The sequence below is a fragment of the Perca flavescens genome, chromosome 19 (genome assembly GCF_004354835.1).
Source record: "Perca flavescens isolate YP-PL-M2 chromosome 19, PFLA_1.0, whole genome shotgun sequence".
Classification (NCBI taxonomy): domain Eukaryota; kingdom Metazoa; phylum Chordata; class Actinopteri; order Perciformes; family Percidae; genus Perca; species Perca flavescens.
In genome coordinates, this window is record NC_041349.1 from 16965271 (window position 1) to 16986751 (window position 21481).

Consider the following 21481-nt stretch of genomic DNA (forward strand, 5'->3'; position numbering starts at 1 on the left):
GAATTTAGCAAAGTCATGCACATTATTTGCAGTGGACAATCAATAATCAAATGTAAATTAAGTATATACCAACTATAATCTAATGTAATCTAAATACAAACCAATATTTATTATTTGAATAATAGCTGTATTTTTCATGTTTCATATTTTCTTTTTCAACTACATGAAGCTGCAATTAGCTGAAAGGAAAACTGTAATTGCAAATACTTTGTTGGGTTATAATAGTAACAACTTTGTAAATGTCAATAAAAATAAAATATTTTAAAAGTAATAATAAGGTTTCTAAATAGTGTCTGAAATCTAAATGAACTTTTTCAAAAAGCTTTTTCACTTTGTAGATATAGCACTTATTATTAGTAACAGTATCAGTAGCCACATACATGTGCTTGATTGGTTAATTGGCATTCACACTCCAAAGTCCAAAATATCAGACCTTCTTTTCATGTACAATTTTAAAGTCAGCCAGAAGGTGGCAAAGTAGGCCCACAATTAAAAAATATGTTCCTGGTCTATTGAAGTCGTAACATTACAGTATTCCAATAAGATATTAACGAAACAGTTTACAAGGTAATATAATATTAATACCTTTAAACATATTGCTGAATTGTTCATTTAGTACAGACAGATCCATTTATTTCACTTCTTCTGCCACACAGGGATAGAGGTCTGTCTAGGAGCCACACCACTAGGACAGATTTTATATGGCGAACTGGTCTTACAACATTCACGCTTTAGTTTCAGGCAGACAAAACAGAACTCCATGTGGCAGCGAGGACAGTTGATATTTTTGCAGTATTGTCGGTTATGTTCCACCTTCATGCCGCATGTAGGACAGACTCGGACAGAAGGGCAGTCGGTGACCCCCTCCACCGCGGGCAGACTGGTGGTCTTACATGTCTGCAGAAGCTGCAGGTCCCCGTTGATGCAGCCGTCATTGTCGCAGCGGTCAGAGCGTGGAGCTGCACCTTTCCACTGCCTCTGACACTGCCAGCAGAACTGGTAGGACTTCTTCTGATCAGCTGTGCATATGGGGCACCGCGCACACAGGTTGGACAGATCCTTCCTCTCCACACTCGTTTTGCACTTTGGGCACTTATGTGGAAAACAGCACAGGGAAATATTGGACAGGAAAGTACACACAGTATTTGAAAATCTGTGCACTTGATTTAGTTTGAAATATGTTCAATGTTCAGCATTCAAAATGACTAAAAAAATCAGTGGACCACTTACTGGCTGAATTTCACAGTATTGTGCAGCAGCAAGGCGAGCCATGGTCTCTTCAAAATGCTCCATTTCCTCTACAGACAAGTCTGCAAGTCTGCGCACCTCTTGGTACGACCACAGTTTATTACACTGTGTGGTCCCCTCCACCACTGCAGGGCATCTGAATTTGTAATTACCCTTAAAGCAACAAAGAGGAGAGGCAGTTTAGGTTACAGAAAACAGAGAGATTCACTGCTGGGTTTCTGCAAAACTTCTTTTTTCTCAGTTCTGTGGAGTGAGAGAAAAAAAGAAGGGATGATAGGAATACCAACAATAAAAAAAAAAAGAAAAAATATGAGCAAAACCACAGGGCTCCCATACTGGTTTGCTTTAGGCTAATAAATAAATAAATATATATATATATATATATATATATATATATATATATATATTGCATTATATATACTGTAAGCCTACAAAGAAATTGTGTTTTAATGTCATGAGATACCTCATCCAGCTGGCTGCGACACCATTGTGTGAGAGAGTCCGGAGTGACAGCGTGGCCGCAGGACATCTCTGCTCTGAGACAGTCATCATCATCATCACACATGGGATCCAAGTCGTCCTTCCTCTTGACAATCTTCAGGGTGCTATCTAGAGGGTTGTACTTCTTCTCCACCTGTTCCTGTCCCTGAATGCTCATTTTGATTCTCCTATAGGTAGAAAAAAGTTTGGCACTATGATTTCTGACAAATGTGATATAAATGTACACTTTATCCCAGTTAACAGACTTAATAACATGAGTATCATCACAATCTGAGACATGGGTTTTCATATAAGAACCAGGTCAATGGGACCATAATTATAATTTATATCTACGGATGGGACATTCTGAACCTTAACATTGCCAAAAATATAGTGTAACATGAAATGTTTATATTAATGGATTTTGTAATAATATTTTTCTTTGTATTCAATTTGAGGCACAATCATATTTTACATTTTGGAACAACAGTTGCCATAATTTGGGGACATTGACAGATGTAAACATGAAGTATGATGTTGCCATTTAGTTAGTAGCTGCACATGGGCTACAACTTGATCCCTGTTTTAAGCTTATATTTGCTTACATTTAGGAAAATTGGCGACATTTAAAGTATGCCGAATTAGCTATTAGCAGTTCCTGTTTGTAGGCCTAATGTAGGCTACTCGTGAGTGTAGGCTACAGACAGCCATTACTGGAATACTATAAAACAGAAAAAAACAACTTTAAAACGTTATAGTAGACTACTGGAGTTATATGGATTTACGGAGCATTAGGATAGGATTTCTAAGCAGATTTTAGATATTTATTGGCGATGTACAGTAGGCCTACATCTACAATAAAGATATGCACAAGAAGTTTAGGTAATCTATGTGTAATATAGGCTATGTGTATCTGTGTTCAGATTTGACTGAGTTATTAAAACCTATGTTATTAACAGGTTGAAAACCTTTGAACTAAAGGTAGTCTTGGACAATATAGCATGCCTACTGACAAGACAAACATTTCGGTTAAGAACATCCATCAGCGTGACTGAGCTGATATAAAGACATAAATCCGAGTCACGAGCACTCAGGGAATTTCCAGCTGCTTAATGTTAACTAGATGTAATTACATCTAACGTTCGAAAAACACCTTTTTAAACGAGTTAATTATGTTAAATTACAATTTAATTTAGGCTACTTCTATTTACCTAAGTAAATACCACTCAAAACACGTTTATTTTGCACACCTAAGCCTATTTCTACCCTATTAAAGACATAAGCGATTGACAAAGACTCACCAAGGAAAAGACACAATCTATTTAATTTTGATTTAGGAGAATAAACCAATTAAACTGGCTCATATTAACAGTAGATCTATAAGTTTATAAGATGAAGTTATGTCTTACCTTGGAGTCACAATTTGTCTCTAGGTAACTTTTTAGGACTTTCCTTTTATTCTTGTGCTCAACCGCAAACACAACCACATCTGAAAGTTTTTAATCAAATTCAACACTCGGGGTCTGTATGTATAATTCAGCTGTGAGTGTCGGGCTTTATGTCTTCCTCTCTCTGTCTTCCTCTCTCTGTCTTCCTCTCTCTGTCTTCCTCCTTCAACCTCTCGCTGGTACCGAAAGTGAAAGAAGACTGCAGGAGTGCGTCGGATATCAGCAGGGTGAGTAGCTATTCTCGTGTTTTACCCTCCCATATACTAAACAAAAAGTCACCGTGTGTAACTGGACCTGATGAGTTAGCTAGAGTGTAGGTGTGGCTACAACTTCATAGTGAGTTTATTTTTTTTCTTATCTTATTGTAGCTTACTTTTGTCAATTTTAAAAATGTCTTTTGGGGGCGCTGGGTAATGGGGGATTGAGAGGCTGCATGGGTTTCCATAACACCCAAACACAACAGTTGCGTTCACTGGCTACTTCTTGGGTTTAATGAACTGAGCTCGACCTGCTGTCATGTTGTGATTTTTGTATGTTGTGCAAATATATATTAGAGTCAGTGTTGGGAAGGATACTTTCAAAACGTATTTCGTTACAGAATACAGAATACATGCCCACAAATGTAATTTGTAACGTATTCCGTTACGTTACTCAATCTGAGTAACGTATTCTGAATACTTGGATTACTTCAGGATTACTTCTACATTGAATTGCGTTTTATAAGTGTAGGAATGCGGCTATCACATCCAGTTTACTAAATAGGCCTATTATGGTGTGTTCTTTTTATTCCAACCAGTTGAATGTGTACCTGAACAAGCAGATAGATTATTGTATTGGTAGTCCCGAACTGCATACTACAAAAATCTAACCGCGGTCTAAGCTACCACAACAAGCTAATTTTAGCTAACGTTAGTTAGCATGTCAAACGGGGCTAGTCAGTCTTTAAACGGCTCTGGAGCTAGTAAATCAGCACCTAGGAGAATGGAAAGTCCCACGTCAATGTTAAAATAGCAAGGTGACCAGTAAAACTACAGCAGACGACTACCCTTGGCTAATTAAAAAAATAACTTACTTTAAGATGCTTCTTCAGATTGGAGGTGGACTAATTTGGAGCTGAAAGGAGGTTGGTTGCTGGCAAGCAGAGGCTGCACGGCACATTAATATTTCGTTCTCCCTGTTCGTTCTTTAATGTGAAATGCTGTTTGAATTTCCAAGATAGAATCTTATTCCTGCCCTGGCTCTGTCGTGCCGGTTCCGACTCCATTGTGACTGATCACGGAGTTAATTTTTTCGATTTCATATCGGGGCTTCTGGAAAATGCGATAGAGTTGCCTTTTATTCAGAGTGAATGAACTCGTGAAACAGAGAAGTATCGTCAAGTAATCCATTGATTTCAACAATGTAACTGTATTCTAAATACCAACTATTTAAATTGTAACTGTAACGGAATACAGTTACTCATAATTTGTATTCTGAATACGTAACGCCGTTACATGTATTCCGTTACTCCCCAACACTGATTAGAGTTATTACGTTTTAAGCAGTGGCGAAAGAAGTATTGAGATATTTACCTGAAGTGAAAGTAATGCCACAGTTTAAAAATAATCCAAGTAACAGTCCTGCATTTCTAATTTAAAGTAGTTGTACAAACTCAACTCAACAACACTTTACACAAAACACAGATGATCCAAAGTGCTTAACAACACACACAGATCATCTTATAACAGAGATACTTAAAGTATGAAAAGCAAAAGTAGCCTCCTTGTTATGCTGCAGATTGGCCCCTGGTTGATGTATTTTTGAATTATTATCATAACACATGTTTGTGTATGAAGCTTGTTTATTGTTATATCTAGTTGATAATGTAATGTATTTAACATTTATATGCTACTGCACATTTTAAAAATTGAAAATATTTAAGTACCTCAAATTATGTACTTACTCAAGTAGCTATGTAGGCTACTTATTAATTTCCACCAGGTAGGTGATATTTCATCAGACGATGGGCCCTATCTTGTACCCAGCGCAATTGCCTTTGTAGGCTACACCGATGCATGTATCATTCCTATTTTGCACCCGACGCACAGCGGACTTTTCCCTCCACAGACGCACGTCGGTAAATTAGGGAATGTATTTGCGCTCGGTTCAGCGAAAAGAGGAGGCGTGTTCAGGCGCAAATGTTCCCTGATGCTATTTTGCAGTTTCGGAACTCAATTCCGCCACTGACCAGGAAAAACCTGGTCTAAAGTCAGTGGCGCGTTATTCAGATGCTATTTTAGGGGCGCATGCTTGGCCATAATGTAGCATGCGCACAATGCACACCTTGCTTCCCTCATCTACACGGACGCAGCAGTTCCCATTTTTGTAAACCATACATAATTACAAGGAAAATATTACTGAAAATGCGCTTCAGGTGTTTGGATAGGTCAGGAGGCACTTTACAGTAGGCTACAATCTTCAAAAAGTCGCAGCATTCTTTGTGGCTTGTTGTTTTACACAACATTTCCATGAATCATGGATGTGTTGATGACATAAATGAGAAATATTAGAGGAGGACTTGAGAGACGTGATGTTGAACTACGGTGGGATTGGACACTTGAGGGTCCGGGAGTGGCTGCGTTCCTGGTGGAGCGGGTGGACGGAGTTGGAGTGGGGGAGGAGGAAGGGGCAAAACAGGAGCAGGTAGTGCGTATGGAGGCCCACGCTCCATGGCTGCAGCAATCCTCTCCAGACTTGAGGAGATGCGCCCGAGGGGCCGCATCAACATTGCCACCTGGCCAAGACGGACATTTATTACTTTGCCGCATCTCGGACAGCTCCCGCTGGCGTGTGCCAGGGAAATCAGCCGTCATAATAGCAATCCGCCATGGAACAAGCGCGCCTGGGAATGTGAGATGACGCTCTGATTGGTTGTTTTCACGTTACGCACAAACCAAACCTAGCTACTTCAGACCAACCCATTTCAGATCGTTAAAATAGGGTCCTTTTCAGTCTGTCTCTATTTAACAGTCAAATTAACCACCTGCAGATGGGGGGAAATGTTACATTAATCAAAATGAAGTGGTGCTATCACAATATTCCTAGTATTTTTAAATTGATAAACTAATTCTACAGGAGATCTATATTTTTCACAGCCATCAAGCCTTATAGAGTTTAATTAAATAAAATGACCCCTCTACCATCATTATTAGCTACATTAGCTAACAAAACAGAATCAAAGTATGTGTAATTCGTTTCCTCTGGCTGGTTTTAACATTCAGTGTTCATCTTTTGTTGTTTAAGATTGCATGTTCTACCTGTCTAGTTTATAAGCAGTGTGTGTTCACATAAAAATACCAAATTTCAGCCTTAAAGTTTGTCCCTGCTTGCTGTCTCTTAACTATCTGCTCCAACAGGCTGAATCCATACATCTGAAAAAAAACTTCAGACATCTAAAAATGTCAAAACTCTCATTGAAAAGACATTAGTATGAATCATGACCTAGTGGAAATGTTCAGAGAGAAACTAGACAGCTTCACCATCTCAGGTGAGTGACATGTAATGAGACTACTGAAGAATGCTGCTTCAAATGTTTCTGACTTTTATGATAATGTCGCAGTTACGTGTCCATTATGTCTTTAGATTACCATGGTCTGAACAGTCCAGGTCTGACATGCTATTTGAACAGCGTGCTTCAGGTGCTTTTCATGACCGAGGACTTCCGGGAGGCTGTGAAACGGTTGGTAACTTCATCTTTATTATGGTTGTCTTTATTGTTTTTGACAGGTCAGCTCAAATGAAAGCGGACAAAATGGTTTCTTAAGCGCTTTTCAGTATATTAAAGGAATAGTTTGACATTTTGGAATGCTTTCTCGCTGAGAGTTACGTGAAGAGATCGATATCACTCTCATGTTTGTACGGTAAATATGAAGCCAGCAGCTTCTTAGCTTAGCATAAAGACTGGAAGCAGAGGGAAACAATTTAGTGTAGCATATTTCCCAAGCACAGATTCATTTGATAAAAAAAACTCTTAAGATAGGATATGAAATGTGCTTTATTGGTTCCAAGTTTAGTAAAGTCAGATATTCTTCTCACTGTGCCACAGATGCTGCAGTAAAGCTTCAACAACCATTGACCCACAGCTGGGAAGACTTTTTGCTGATCTGCAGAGAAGTATGGCCAAAACACGTGACGTCATAAACAAACTGGGGATCACGAATGGTAAGTTTAGATTTGAGACATCACACTGCTGCTGTAGTTGTAGGTTGTGTTGATATCCTGCAGAGAGGCTGAATATATGTTACAATGACATGTTTGTCCTCACTCCATCTTTCAGTATATGAGCAACGTGATGCTGCTGAGTATTTTGAGAGGATCCTCTGTCGGACCAGTCCGGAGGCAGCCAAGGTAGGGATAGTGTAGCATGGGATTTGTATATCTAATGATATATTCTATATAAAGTGTATCATTAGAACATTAATACTCTTCTATTAATGTTATAGCAGTATTTTACTCTTTTAGTTTGTTCAGTGCAGCTAATTGTTTTTTTTAACAATTTCATATAGGGTTGCAACTCATTATTATTTACATTATGGATTAATCTGCTCGTTATCTTAATGATCAATTAATTAATTGTAGGGCTGCACAATATATCGTATTTTTATCTTCATCGTGATATCAATTGGTGCGATAAACATGTCACGAAAGACTGTGACATATCGCGAAAGACACCAAGAGATTTTTTGCGTTAGTTGAAAGAGAATATCAGTAGATAACTGCACTTTAAAATGTAACTTTCATATTCAATTCAATGTTCTATTTTCAACAAGAGAATGTTGAACATGATTTCCATTAATTTGTTTTAAATTCAACAAGCAATTTGTTGTATTTTAGCAGAATACTAAAAGCAGCAACTGAGTACACTTTATTAATATCTGTTTATTTATCGAAAGTAATATCGTGATATTCAACAACGTTATTGCATTTTTTCCTCATATCGTGCAGCCCTAATTAATTGTTTGGTTTGTACTGTAAGAAAAAAGTGAAAAATTGCGGAGTTCAGATACCTTATAATATAAAATAAAACATAATTTGTACACAAGTACAGTACTGGAGTAAATGTAGATAATTTGCACCTCTACTAATAAGGATCAAAAGATTAGAGCTGTGGATTATGCTACAGGAGTAGTTTGAGTGTTAAAGTCTACAGGAGGAGAGCATTTGATACTAAAACAGTCCTTTATCGGACTCTCTAATTACCAGTCTGAACAGACCTATTGAACCTCACATGTATCTTTATGTCTAGATATTCAAGGGAGAGCTGAATCACAAGACCGAATGCCTCAAGTGCAAAAAGAGGAAAGATTCCAGGAGCTCTTTTTGGTTTCTGCCACTTGCGGTGGAAGATTTGCACTGTCAAACCTACAGCGTGGTACTATGCTTTCCTTTAACAGGAATACGATTTTTGTGTTTTTCAAAAATACATAAAAGATACATGCAGGGTGACAAAATATACTATGTTTACAGGAGGAAGGATTAAAAGCATTCTTCAAGGGAGAAAAAGTCTGCGGTGACAACAAGATGTTCTGCAACCAGTGCAATAAAAAGCGAGATGCAGACTTTGTGAGTGTTGATTTAAATTAAGTTTTCCTTTTTATAGTCTTACATTAAAACTTGTACATCACTTCTCATAAGTCTACTGTAGATGACAATGTATATACAAAGATGATCTAAACCCAATGAATATATAACCCTGTAACATCTAATACTTTTCCATTTATTTCCACTGCGTCTATAAAGCTATGAACAGTGTTACAGTTAACCCTGATTTAGTCTTAAGTATGATGGGTGACTTTGCGACTGTCTTTAGTCGATGCGGTTGTTTTCATGATGTGTTCTAGGGATGTGAGATAACACACAATCCAGAGATTCTGACCCTACTGCTGAAGAGATTTAACTTTGACTACAAGCGCAGGTGTTACGTCAAGCTTTACTGCAACGTGGACGTCCCCCAAACTTTACACATAAAGGTGTGTTTCTATAGTATATACTTATTTTTGCACCAAATTGTTTGAACATTTTTAAATGTGGTGACTTTTTTTTCCCTCTCTTCAGAATTGCAAATACGACCTCTACGCTATAGTTAACCACTTTGGAAATCTAACTGGAGGCCATTATACTGCACATATCAAATCTTTTGAAACTCACGTGTGGTATGACTTCAATGACGACATTGTTAACAGGGTAAAGAGGCACATTTTTCTATAAGCAGTCCAGTTTCACAAATCCTCAGCCAGTTTAACAACATGAAGTTTAACATTCACTGTGATATTATTTTCTATTCTGCAGGTCAAACAACCTTTAAGGTCTTGTACAGCTTACCTCCTCATGTACAGGAAGGGTAAGTTTAAAATGTACAGCATCCACTTCTCGATTTGTTGGCTTTGGTCTTAAGGCTAAGATGATGAAACGTATAAGTCTCAACATTTCTGCTGGTTTTTGTTTGTTTTGTTTTTTTAAATATCGTTAACCTCCCTTTTTCTCTTCAAAGTGAGCAAAGATCATGAAAAAACTGATGAAGGCAACCAGGAAGCTCTCTGCCTACAGTCAGATGTTGAAGCTGAAGTAAGACATGATGAGGCAGAGAGAGGAGATGCTCTCGTTCCTCATCATCAAATGAAAGATGAAAGCTGCAACGGATGCGGAAAGATTAAACACTTAAATGACAATATATTGAAGAACTGCACTGATACGGTTTTGAAGAAACCTACCAACCTTTCTGGGGAACTGGAAAAACAGCCTAGCCAGAGAGCAACATGTGCGAGGACACATAAAGAGAGTTTTCTTTATACAGACACTGGAGCAGATGGAGACAGTCTGCAAAGAAAAAGGTCAGACTTTGTAAAACTAAAAAAAGATGGAGGACCAAAAAGTCATGAGCCAATCAGACAGCAGCTTGATTCAAACTCAGAGGAGCACATGTGGAATCTGAACATCAGAGGGACCCCCACAACACACCAGTTAGGCCGTATGTCAGAGCAAAAGCATTCATCCCCAAATAAAAGACCATCGAGGCAAACACAGAACAGTATTGTTGCAGAAACTGGAACAAGTATGACTGATAGTACAAGAAATAGCATCAAACCTGCAGAAACTACAGTTGTAAAAAACAAAAGGGTGGCAGTAGCAGAGGTCAAAAAAGAAGGATTTAGTGCTAAACAGAAAAGAGGCGTTGGTGTGTGTGCAAAAATGTGTGATTCTGATGTGAATTCATTTCATGTTTCCTCCAATGGCTACTCTTCTTCTTTAGTTCCATACTTGACAGGACACTTGCAAGGCCAGTTTAAAATGAATGAACCAACAGGGTATAACTATCTACCAAACCTATGCAGAAAACCAAACAGTTCAAAGAGAGACGAGGAGAGAATGCACCATGCTGTAACTGCAGAGAGCAGCTGCAAACCGGAGACCAAACTAACTGTGAAAAAGGTAGAACAAACTGCAAGTCCTAGAGAGAGAAAAAAGGATGCAAAAAGTAGGGATAACACAAAAAGAGAGCAATGGAAGTAATGAATATCAGACTGAGAAATACCTAAAGAAATGTTAAAAATGTGTCATCATGTATGTAGGTTACTTTGTTGGATATTAAACCACTTATCCAGTATTAATATGTCATCATCAGTGTAATTGTTCAGTGTTATTTTGGGATCACCTGAACTTATAGAGGACACTACAGCTCCTCCTGGGCCTCTGCAAATGTTCTGCATGAAAGGTCAGAGAGGTGTGCATATTTTTACTTTTCTATACCTACATGGGCAAAAGCTGACCAATTTAACCTTTGCTACATGACAATTTGTAAAATATCTATTTGATATTTGGAATTTTATTCAGCATGTGGGTAAATGTTAATATTTAGCTGGTTTTCCAAAATACTGTAAATGTATTCACATGCAGCTCTTATACATCAAATAAACCTAGTAAGTAATCAGACAGTAAAAGTAAGTAATTAAGTAAGTAAAGTGTATTTATACATCCTGCATTATTTAAAGGGAAACTTCATTAATTATTTATTTATCATTTCAAGTAAGTGTACAGTAAATAAACAGCATACTATATATCACAGTGCTTTGATGTAAAATCACAGTTAAATAGTCATTTTAGAGCAGAGTTTCTTTAATTTTTAAAGAATGAAAGTGGAAGTACTTTTGGTCTTTCTGCACATGCCAAGGGGGGAGTTCAAGATGATCGACCTGTAAAAGATCAATACAGGTATCCTCATACAGGTATCAAACTTCTAAACCTAGGACATCGGCAAAAAACTCAACTGAATTTTCAGCTTTGCTACATATTTTTCTACATGTAAATGTATTTTATTATATTGTATTGTATATTTTGAATATTATATTGCATGTAAATCATACATGTTACTATTTTCCTGTTGTTTAACCCTGTCCATACAATAATAGTATTCACATACATGCACTTGTTAGACATTAAATAGACATTCTGCATTAATGTAAAGAGACACTTTATTAAGTGATGAAGTTATTATGATGTACTATGAACAGTCAACACCTTCAGTGACAACATTACAAGCAATGCATTCTACAACATTATGAGAATATGCAGCAGATATTTTAATGCTCACTATGGAATGAACAAATAAGTCTACACTTTTGGCTTCAAGAAAATCTTAAAATAGAACATTAAAATCCAACAGAAACAGAACAGTGTGACAGAAGAAGGCAGTAAGCTACATCATGAGTAGTGAATGTGTGCAAACTCTTAGTTTCTGCGCCACACAGGTATGGAGGTTTGTCTGGGAGCCACACCATCACTGCAGGCGATGAAGTACGAGCTCGTCTTCAGGCACTCAGGAGTGAGTTTCAGGCACACGAAGCAGAACTCGACCTGACAGCGAGGACAGATTATGTTCTTACAGCCCGTTTTGTCATGCTCCGCTCTCTGACCACATGTAGGACAGGCCCGGATGGAGGGACATGAGTCGACACCCCTCACCTGAGGGAGGGCGGTGGTCTTGCAGTTCTTGAGAAGCTCGAGGTCGTGGTTGATGCAGCCGTCGTTGTCACAGCGGTCAGACCGGGGGCCTGGACCTTTCCACTGCCTCTGACACTGCCAGCAGAACTGGTAGGTCGTCTTCTGATCAGCTGTGCATATGGGGCACCGCGCACACAGGTTGGACAGATCCTTCCTCTCCACACTCGTTTTGCACTTTGGGCACTTATGTGGAAAACAGCACAGGGAAATATTGGACAGAAAAGTACACACAATATTTGAAAATCAGTGCACTTGATGTAGTTTGAAATATCAGAATAAAAAATATTCAGCATTCAAAACGACTAAAAAAATCAGTGGACCACTTACTGGCTGAATTTCACAGTATTGTGCAGCAGCAAGGCGAGCCATGGTCTCTTCAAAATGCTCCATTTCCTCTACAGACAAGTCTGCAAGTCTGCGCACCTCTTGGTACGACCACAGTTTATTACACTGTGTGGTCCCCTCCACCACTGCAGGGCATCTGAATTTGTAATTACCCTTAAAGCAACAAAGAGGAGAGGCAGTTTAGGTTACAGAAAACAGAGAGATTCACTGCTGGGTTTCTGCAAAACCTTTTTCTCAGTTCTGTGGAGAGAGAGAAAAAAATAAGGGAGGACAGGAATACCAACAATAAAAAAATGAAGCATTATGAGCAACACCGTAGGGCTCCAATACTGGTTTGCTTTGGGTTTTATATACTGTATATTGCATTATATATATAGGCCTACAAAGAAATTGTGTTTAAATGTCATGAGATACCTCCTCCAGCTGGCTGCGACACCATTGTGTGAGAGAGTCCGGAGTGACAGCGTGGCCGCAGGACATCTCTGCTCTGAGACAGTCTTCATCATCATCATCACACATGGGATCCAAGTCGTCCTTCCTCTTGACAATCTTCAGGGTACTATCTAGAGGGTTGTACTTCTTCTCCATTTGTTCCTGTCCCAGAATGCTAATTTTGATTATCCTATAGGTAGAAAAAAGTTTGGCACTATGATTTCAGACAAATGTGATAAATTTACACTGTATCCACAGACGTAATATCATGACTATCATTGAGCTTTTATCCGAGACATGGGTTTTCATATAAGAACCAGGTCAATGGGACCATAATTATAATTTAGATGGGACATTCTGAACCTTAACATTGACAAAAATATAGTGTAACATGTAATGTTTATATTAATGGATTTTGTAATAATATTTTTCTTTGTATTCAATTTGAGGCATAATCATTTTGGAACAAAAGTTTCCATAATTTGGGAACTTTGACAGATGTAAACATGTATGAAGGTGCCATTTAGTCAGTAGCTGCACATGGGCTACAACCTTATCCCTTTTTTAAGCTTATATTTGCTTACATTTAGGAAAATTGGCGACATTTAAAGTATGCCGAATTAGCTATTAGCAGTTCCTGTTTGTAATGTAGTCTACTCGTGAGTGACAGCCATCATTGGAATATTTTAAAATCGAAAATAAAATAAAATAGTTCTGGAGGTATATACGGATTTCAGTGTTATAGATTACTAGTTACTGTCATTTGAGCGTAATTAGTTATATTACAATATTACTGTCTCTGAATTGTAATGCTTTCCACCACTTTTGATTTTTTGAGTTACTTTCACCAAAATAACACCGGAAGTTTGTCTTGGCAGGTAGCTTGTGAATTTCACCACCGGATCAATAGTCTCCTCTTTATCCATACATCATAGATTATTCGTAATAGTTTGTAGCAAAATTAATATGAATATGCAAAGTAGACTAACTAAAGTTATAAACATAGAGAAGTAAAACGTACAATATGCCAGTAGGAGAAAATTAAAATATCCTAGGCTACTCAATTAAAAGTAGGTAGGCCTACATTAGTTGTATTGAAGTACGGTACTTTCCACGGCTGATAAAAAAGTTTCTATCTGTCAGCAGCTCGGACACACATAGGCTACTGTCACCTGTTGGGACACATGTTGTCCGTACTGTCTCTGGTTCTGGCTCTGACCACGGGAACAGTGACGGGACAGCTCGCTTCAACGCAGCGTAGGCCTATAACTCCTGAAAATATAATGTCCATCTCGCAAATGTATCTGTCTCTGCAGTCTCAACCATCGAATACAGCAACAGGAAATAATACTTACGGCTTTTTTTTCTGTGAAGAAATGTGTTGCGGTGTTGGTGAATTCTTAAAAGAATAAAATAAAACACCACTATGTTGTGTTAAAATGCGTTTTAACTCGCGTTACTGAGGTTGTAACGGGTAGGCCTATAATATTACAGAAATGTAATTAGTAATGTGTTATATTACTGCGTTACAACAAAACGGAATATATTTACTATAATAGCGTTACTTTTGTAACGCGTTACTCCCAACACTGACGGATTTACGGAGCATTAGGTTAGGATTTCTTAACAGATTTTATTCATTTATTGGCGATATACATCTAAGATATAGACATGCACAAGAAGTGTAATTTATGTGTAATAGCCTATAGGCTATGTGCATGACTGTATGTTCAGATTTGACTGAGTATAGCCTGTTATTAATAGGTTGAAAACCTTTAAACTAAAGGTAGGTTCCGAGAACTATCCTACTGTTGACAAGACAAACATTTCGGTAGAACATAATTCATCAGCGTGACTGAGCTGATATAAAGACACAAATCTGAGTCACTGAGCGGGCACTCAGGGAATTTCCAGCAGCTTATTAATGGTTACTAGGCTTGCAGAAAAAAACACGGTTCTAAAAACACCCGTTAAACGAGTTAACAATTTAATTTAGGCTACTTCTATTTACCTAAGTAAATGCTACTCAAAACACGTTTATTTTGCACACCTAGATTCTATTTCTACCCTATTAAAGAAATAATGAAGAGTTTGACAAATAGACACAATCAAATATCTAATTTTGATTTAGGAGAAGAAACCAATTAAACTGGCTCATATTAACCGTAGATTTATAAATGTATAGGAGGAAGTTATGTCTTACCTTGGAGTCACAGTTTGTCTCTAGATAATCTTTAGGACTTTAATTTTATTATTGTGCCCAACCGGAAACAACAACCACAGCTGAAATTAGGCAACTCTGGATGATGTTTTTGATCAAATTCAACACTCGGGGTCTGTATGTATAATTCAGCTGTGAGTGTCGGGCTTTATGTTTTCCTCTCTCTGTCTTCCTCTCTCTGTCTTCCTCCTTCAACCTCTCGCTGGTACCGAAAGTGAAAGAAGACTGCAGGAGTGTGTCGGATAATCCGCAGGGTGAGTAGCTATTCTCGTGTTTTACCCTCCCATATACTAAACAAAAAGTCACCGTGTGTAACTGGACCTGATGAGTTAGCTAGAGTGTAGGTGTGGCTACAACTTCATAGTGAGTTTATTTTTGACTTATCTTATTGTAGCTTACTTTTATCATTTTTTAAATGTCTTTTGGAGGCGCGGGGTAATGGGGGATTGAGAGGCTGCATGGGTTTCCATAACACCCAGACACAACAGCTGCGTTCACTGGCTACTTGTGTTTAATGAACTGAGCTCGACCTGCTGTTATGTTGTGATTTGTGTTTGTTGTGCTAATATATATTAGAGTTATTAAGTTTTAAGCAGTGGTGAAAGAAGTATTGAGATATTTACCTGAAGTGAAAGTAGCAATGCCACAGTTTAAAAATACTCCATGACAAGTAAAAGCATTTCTAATTTAAAGTAGATGTAAAAACTCAACTCAACTATAGTTATACAACACTTTACACAAAACACAGATGATCCAAAGTGCTATAGAGTTTAATTAAATAAAATGACCCCTCTACCATCATTATTAGCTACATTAGCTAACAAAACAGTATCAAAGTAAGTGTAAGTCCTGTCCTCTGGCTGTTTTTAACATTCAGTGTTCATCTTTTGTTGTTTATGATTGCATGTTCTACCTGTCTAGTTTATAAGCAGTGTGTGTTCACATAAAAATACCAAATTGACCAAATTGCAGCTTTAAAGTTTGTCCCTGCTTGCTGTCTCTTAACTTCTGCTGCACTATCTATCTGCTCCAACAGGCTGAATCCATACATCTGAAAAAAACCTTCAGACATCTAAAAATGTCAAAACTCTCATTGAAAAGACATCAGTATGAATCATGACCTAGTGGAAATGTTCAGAGAGAAACTAGACAGCTTCACTATCTCAGGTGAGTGACATGAAATGAGACTACTGAAGAATGCTGCTTCAAATGTTTCTGACTTTTATGATAATGTCGCAGTTACGTGTCCATTATGTCTTTAGATTACCATGGTCTGAACAGTCCAGGTCTGACATGCTATTTGAACAGCGTGCTTCAGGTGCTTTTCATGACCGAGGACTTCCGGGAGGCTGTGAAACGGTTGTTAACTTCATCTTTATTATGGTTGTCTTTATTGTTTTTGACAGGTCAGCTCAAATGAAAACGGACAAAATGGTTTCTTAAGCGCTTTTCAGTATATTAAAGGAATAGTTTGACATTTTGGAATGCTTTCTCGCTGAGTTACGTGAAGAGATCGATATCACTCTCATGTTTGTACGGTAAATATGAAGGCAGCAACTTCTTAGCTTAGCATAAAGACTGGAAGCAGAGGGAAACAATTTAGTGTAGCATATTTCCCAAGCACATGTCAAGCTATTCCTTTAAGACAGATTCATTTGAAAAAAAAAACTCTTAAGATAGGATAAGAAATGTGCTTTATTGGTTCCAAGTTTAGTAAAGTCAGATATTCTTCTCACTGTGCCACAGATGCTGCAGTAAAGCTTCAACAACCATTGACCCACAGCTGGGAAGACTTTTTGCTGATCTGCAGAGAAGTATGGCCAAAACATGTGACGTCATAAACAAACTGGGGATCATGAATGGTAAGTTTAGATTTGAGACATCACACTGCTGCTGTAGTTGTAGGTTGTGTGTTGATATCCTGCAGAGAGGTTGAATATATGTTACAATGACATGTTTGTCCTCACTCCTTCTTTCAGTATATGAGCAACGTGATGCTGCTGAGTATTTTGAGAGGATCCTCTGTCGGACCAGTCCGGAGGCAGCCAAGGTAGGGATAGTGTAGCATGGGATTTGTATATCTAATGATATATTCTATATAAAGTGTATCATTAGAACATTAATACTCTTCTATTAATGTTATAGGAGCATTTTACTCTTTTAGTTTGTTCAGTGCAGCTAATTGTTTTTTTAACAATTTCATATAGGGTTGCAACTAATTATTATTTTCATTATGGATTAATCTGCTCGTTATCTTAATGATCAATTCATTAATTGTAGGGCTGCACAATATATCGTATTTTTATCTTCATCGTGATATCAATTGGTGCGATAAACACGTCACGAAAGACTGCGACATATCGCGAAAGACACCAAGAGATTTTTTGCGTTAGTTGAAAGAGAATATCAGTAGATAACTGCACTTTAAAATGTAACTTTCATATTCAATTCAATGTTTTATTTTCAATAAGAGAATGTTGAACATGATTTCCATTAATTTGTTTTAAATTCAACAAGCAATTTGTTGTATTTTAGCAGAATACTAAAAGCAGCAGAACTGAGTAAACTTTATTAATATCTGTTTATTTATCGAAAATAATATTGTGATATTCAACAACGTTATTGCATATTTTCCTCATATCGTGCAGCCCTAATTAATTGTTTGGTTTGTACTGTAAGAAAAAAGTGAAAAATTGCGGAGTTCAGATACCTTATAATATAAAATAAAACATAATTTGTACACAAGTACAGTACTGGAGTAAATGTAGTTACATTCCACCTCTAATAAGGATCAAAAGATTAAAGATGTGGATTATGCTACAGGAGTGGTTTGAGGAGAGTATTTGATATTAAAAAAACAGTCCTTTATCAGACTCTCTAACTATCAGTCTGAACAGACATATGGAACCTCTGATGTATCTTTATGTCTAGATATTCAAGGGAGAGCTGAATCACAAGACTGAATGCCTCAAGTGCAAAGAGAGGAACGATTCCAGGAGCTCTTTTTGGTTTCTGCCACTTGTGGTGGAAGATTTGCACTGTCAAACCTACAGTGTGGTACTATGCTTTCCTTTAACAAGAATAAGATTTGTGTGTTTTTCAAAAATACATAAAAGATACATGCAGGGTGACGAAATATACTATGTTTACAGGAGGAAGGGTTAAAAGCATTCTTCAAGGGAGAAAAAGTCTGCAGTGACAACAAGATGTTCTGCAACCAGTGCAATAAAAAGCGAGATGCAGACTTTGTGAGTGTTGATTTAAATTAAGTTTTCCTTTTTATAGCCTTGCATTAAAACTTGTACATCGCTTCTCATAAGTCTACTGTAGATGACAATGTATATACAAAGATGATCTAAATCCCAATAAATATATAACCCTGTAACGTCAAATACTTTTCCATTCATTTCGACTGCACATGTAAAGCTATGAACAGTGTTACAGCTAACCCTGATTTAGTCTTAAGTATGATGGGTGACTTTGCGACTGTCTTTAGTCGATGCGGTTGTTTTCATGATGTGTTCTAGGGATGTGAGATAACACACCATCCAGAGATTCTGACCCTCCTGCTGAAGAGATTTAACTTTGACTACAAGCGCAGGTGTTACGTCAAGCTTCACTGCAACGTGGACGTCCCCCAAACTTTACACACAAAGGTGTGTTTCTACAGTATATACTTATTTTTGCACCAAATTGTTTGAACATTTTTAAATGTGGTGGCTTTGTTTTATTTCCCTCTCTTCAGAATTGCAAATACGACCTCTACGCTATAGTTAACCACTTTGGTAATTTAACTGGAGGCCATTATACTGCATATATCAAATCTTTTGAAACTCACGTGTGGTATGACTTCAATGACGACATTGTTAACAGGGTAAAGAGGCACATTTCTATAAGCAGTCCAGTTTCACAAATCCTCACGCAGTTTAACAACATGAAGTTTAACATTCACTGTGATATTATTTTCTATTCTGCAGGTCAAACAACCACGGTTTGGGGCTGGAGACAAGTCTTTAAGGTCTTATACAGCTTACCTCCTCATGTACAGGAAGGGTAAGTTTAAAATATACAGCATTCAATTCTCGATTTGTTGGCTTTGGTCTTAAGGCTAAGATGATGAAACGTGTAAGTCTCAACATTTCTGTTTTTTTCTTAAATTTTTTAAATATTGTTAACCTCCCTTTTCCTCTTCAAAGTGAGCAAAGATCCTGAAAAAACTGATGAAGGCAACCAGGAGGCTCTCTGCCTACATTCTGATGTTGAGGCTGAAGTAAGACATGATGAGGCAGAGAGAGGAGATGCTCTCGTTCCTCATCATCAAATGAAAGATGAAAGCTGCAACGGAGGCGGAAAGATTAAGCACTTAAATGACAATATATTGAAGAACTGCACTGATACGGTTTGGAAGAAACCTACCAACCTTTCTGGGGAACTGGAAAAACAGCCTAGCCAGAGAGCAACATGTGCGAGGACACATAAAGAGAGTTTTCTTTATACAGACACTGGAGCAGATGGAGACAGTCTGCAAAGAAAAAGGTCAGACTTTGCAAAGCTAAAAAAAGATGGAGGACCAAAAAGTCATGAGCCAATCAGACAGCAGCTTGATACAAACTCAAAGGAGCACATGTGGAATCTGAACACCAGAGGGACCCCCACAACACACCAGTTAGGCCGTATGTTAGAGCAAAAGCATTCATCCCCAAATAAAAGACCATCCAGGAAAACACAGAACAATATTGTTGCAGAAACTGGAACAAGTATGACTGATAGTACAAGAAATAGCATCAAATCTGCAGAAACTACAGTTGTAAAAAACAAAAGGGCACTGGCAGAGGTAAAATTAGAAGTATTAAGTGCTAAACAGAAAGGAGGCGTTGGTGTGTGCAAAAAAATGTGTGATTCTGATGTGAATTCATTTCATGTTTCCTCCAATGGCTACTCTTCTTCTTTAGTTCCATTATACTTGACAGGACACTTGCAAGGCCAGTTTAAAATTAAAGAACCAACAGGGTATAACTATCTACCAAACCTATGCAATTGTTCAAAGAGAGACGAGGAGAGAATGCACCATGCTGTAACTGCAGACAGAAGCTGCAAACCGGAGCCCAAACTAACTGTGAAAAAGTTAGGACAAACTCCAAGTCCTAGAGAGAGAAAAAAGGCTGTAAAGAGTAGGGACAACACAAAAAGAGAGCCATGGAAGTAATGAATATCACACTCAGAAATACCTAAAGAAAAGTTACAAATGTGTCATCATGTATGTAGGTTACTTAGTTGGATATTAAACCACTTATCTAGTATTAATATGTCATCATCAGTGTAATTGTTCAGTGTTATTTTGGGACCACCTGAACTCATAGAAGTCACTACAGCTCCTCCTGGGCCTCTGCAAATGTTCTGCATGAAAGGTCAGAGAGGTGTGCATATTTTCACTTTTCTATACCTACATGGGCAAAGACTGACCAATTTTAAGCTATGCTACATGACAGTTTGTAAAATATCTATTTGATATTTGGAATTTTATTCTGCATGTGGGTAAATGTTAATATTTAGCTGTTTTTCCAAAATACTGTAAATATATTCATACACATGCAGATGTTAGACATCAAATAGACATAGTAAGTGAGTATGTAAGTAAGTGAGTATGTAAGTAAGTAAGTAAAGTTTATTAATACATCCTGCATTATTTAAAGGGAAACTTAATTAATTATTTATCATTTCAAGTAAATTACTGGCTACTGAGTTACATTACATGTCGTAATTATACAACAGCATACTATACATCACAATGCTTTGATGTAAAGTCACAGTTCAATAGAGTCATTTTAGAGCAAAAGTTGACAAATGAAAGGTTGGTGTATGTTTCTTTAATTTTTAAAGGATGAAAGTGAAAGTACTTTTGGTCTTTGTGCACGGGCCAAGGGGGGAGTTCAAGTCTTTAGTTCAATACAGGTATCCTCATACAGGTATCAAACTTCTAAACCTAGGACATCAACTGAATTTTCAGCTACGCTACATATTTTTCTATATGTAAAATATTTATTTTATATTTTGAATATTATATTGCATGTAAATCATACATGTTACTATTTTGCTGTTGTTTAACCCTGTCCATACAATAAATGTATTTACATACATGTGCTTGTTAGACATTAAATAGACATTCTGCATTAATGTAAAGAGACACTTTATTAAGTGATGCAGTTATTAATGATGTACTATGAACAGTCAACACTTTTAGTGGCAACATTACAAGCAATGCATTATACAA

The 21481-nt window shown here is 37.4% G+C and overlaps 4 protein-coding genes across 11 annotated transcripts; 2 read left to right on the plus strand and 2 right to left on the minus strand.

Moving 5' to 3' along the window:
• Nucleotides 1-38: 38 nt before the first annotated feature.
• On the minus strand, nt 39-5211 carry LOC114545573 (E3 ubiquitin-protein ligase RNF19A-like). 3 transcript variants are annotated; one of them, XM_028563947.1, is made up of 4 exons: nt 5119-5211; nt 1712-1916; nt 1231-1401; nt 39-1092 (listed from the first exon to the last, which is right to left on the minus strand). In XM_028563947.1, the coding sequence occupies exons 2-4, from the start codon at nt 1904-1906 to the stop codon at nt 637-639; spliced, it is 822 nt and encodes a 273-aa protein (XP_028419748.1). In that variant the 5' UTR covers nt 1907-1916; nt 5119-5211; the 3' UTR covers nt 39-636. The 3 variants fall into 3 exon arrangements, with proteins under 3 accessions (XP_028419748.1, XP_028419747.1, XP_028419746.1); XM_028563946.1 differs by lacking the exon at nt 5119-5211 and adding an exon at nt 4249-4281; XM_028563945.1 differs by lacking the exon at nt 5119-5211 and adding an exon at nt 3138-3520.
• Nucleotides 3144-10817, plus strand: LOC114545571 (ubiquitin carboxyl-terminal hydrolase 26-like). 2 transcript variants are annotated; one of them, XM_028563941.1, is made up of 11 exons: nt 3144-3403; nt 6572-6702; nt 6798-6894; nt 7261-7376; nt 7492-7562; nt 8461-8586; nt 8682-8777; nt 9056-9184; nt 9270-9398; nt 9504-9555; nt 9706-10817. In XM_028563941.1, exons 2-11 carry the CDS (start codon nt 6645-6647, stop codon nt 10722-10724), a joined length of 1893 nt encoding a protein of 630 aa, XP_028419742.1. In that variant the 5' UTR covers nt 3144-3403; nt 6572-6644; the 3' UTR covers nt 10725-10817. The 2 variants fall into 2 exon arrangements, with proteins under 2 accessions (XP_028419742.1, XP_028419743.1); XM_028563942.1 differs by lacking the exon at nt 9270-9398.
• Nucleotides 10818-11665: 848 nt separating this feature from the next.
• LOC114545572 (E3 ubiquitin-protein ligase RNF19B-like) lies at nt 11666-15547 on the minus strand. Of its 2 annotated transcripts, none has more exons than XM_028563944.1 (4): nt 15193-15547; nt 12972-13179; nt 12540-12710; nt 11666-12395 (listed from the first exon to the last, which is right to left on the minus strand). In XM_028563944.1, the coding sequence occupies exons 2-4, from the start codon at nt 13143-13145 to the stop codon at nt 11940-11942; spliced, it is 801 nt and encodes a 266-aa protein (XP_028419745.1). In that variant the 5' UTR covers nt 13146-13179; nt 15193-15547; the 3' UTR covers nt 11666-11939. The 2 variants fall into 2 exon arrangements, with proteins under 2 accessions (XP_028419745.1, XP_028419744.1); XM_028563943.1 differs by lacking the exon at nt 15193-15547 and adding an exon at nt 14162-14327.
• LOC114545570 (ubiquitin carboxyl-terminal hydrolase 48-like) lies at nt 14989-21347 on the plus strand. Of its 4 annotated transcripts, none has more exons than XM_028563938.1 (11): nt 14989-15464; nt 16247-16377; nt 16450-16569; nt 16957-17072; nt 17190-17260; nt 18142-18267; nt 18363-18458; nt 18738-18866; nt 18956-19084; nt 19188-19263; nt 19407-21347. In XM_028563938.1, exons 3-11 carry the CDS (start codon nt 16463-16465, stop codon nt 20414-20416), a joined length of 1860 nt encoding a protein of 619 aa, XP_028419739.1. In that variant the 5' UTR covers nt 14989-15464; nt 16247-16377; nt 16450-16462; the 3' UTR covers nt 20417-21347. The 4 variants fall into 4 exon arrangements, with proteins under 4 accessions (XP_028419739.1, XP_028419740.1, XP_028419737.1 ...); XM_028563936.1 differs by having other exon boundaries at nt 14990-15464; nt 16473-16569; XM_028563937.1 differs by having other exon boundaries at nt 14990-15464; nt 16473-16569; nt 19416-21347.
• The last annotated feature ends 134 nt before the right edge of the window (nt 21348-21481 follow it).

Coding starts and splice junctions, on each gene's coding strand:
- LOC114545573 (XM_028563947.1), bottom strand. CDS start 1,906: ATGAGCATTCAGGGACAGGAACAGGTGGAGAAGAAGTACAACCCTCTA. Junction 1,402..1,711: donor GTCGCAGCCAGCTGGATGAG/GTATCTCATGAC, acceptor TGTTGCTTTAAG/GGTAATTACAAATTCAGATG. Junction 1,093..1,230: donor AATACTGTGAAATTCAGCCA/GTAAGTGGTCCA, acceptor TTTCCACATAAG/TGCCCAAAGTGCAAAACGAG.
- LOC114545571 (XM_028563941.1), top strand. CDS start 6,645: ATGAATCATGACCTAGTGGAAATGTTCAGAGAGAAACTAGACAGCTTC. Junction 7,377..7,491: donor CAAACTGGGGATCACGAATG/GTAAGTTTAGAT, acceptor TCCATCTTTCAG/TATATGAGCAACGTGATGCT. Junction 9,556..9,705: donor CCTCCTCATGTACAGGAAGG/GTAAGTTTAAAA, acceptor TTCTCTTCAAAG/TGAGCAAAGATCATGAAAAA.
- LOC114545572 (XM_028563943.1), bottom strand. CDS start 14,280: ATGGACATTATATTTTCAGGAGTTATAGGCCTACGCTGCGTTGAAGCG. Junction 13,180..14,161: donor GACAACATGTGTCCCAACAG/GTGACAGTAGCC, acceptor TTCTACCTATAG/GATAATCAAAATTAGCATTC. Junction 12,711..12,971: donor GTCGCAGCCAGCTGGAGGAG/GTATCTCATGAC, acceptor TGTTGCTTTAAG/GGTAATTACAAATTCAGATG.
- LOC114545570 (XM_028563936.1), top strand. CDS start 16,320: ATGAATCATGACCTAGTGGAAATGTTCAGAGAGAAACTAGACAGCTTC. Junction 17,261..18,141: donor CCAGTCCGGAGGCAGCCAAG/GTAGGGATAGTG, acceptor CTTTATGTCTAG/ATATTCAAGGGAGAGCTGAA. Junction 19,085..19,187: donor ATGACGACATTGTTAACAGG/GTAAAGAGGCAC, acceptor TCTATTCTGCAG/GTCAAACAACCACGGTTTGG.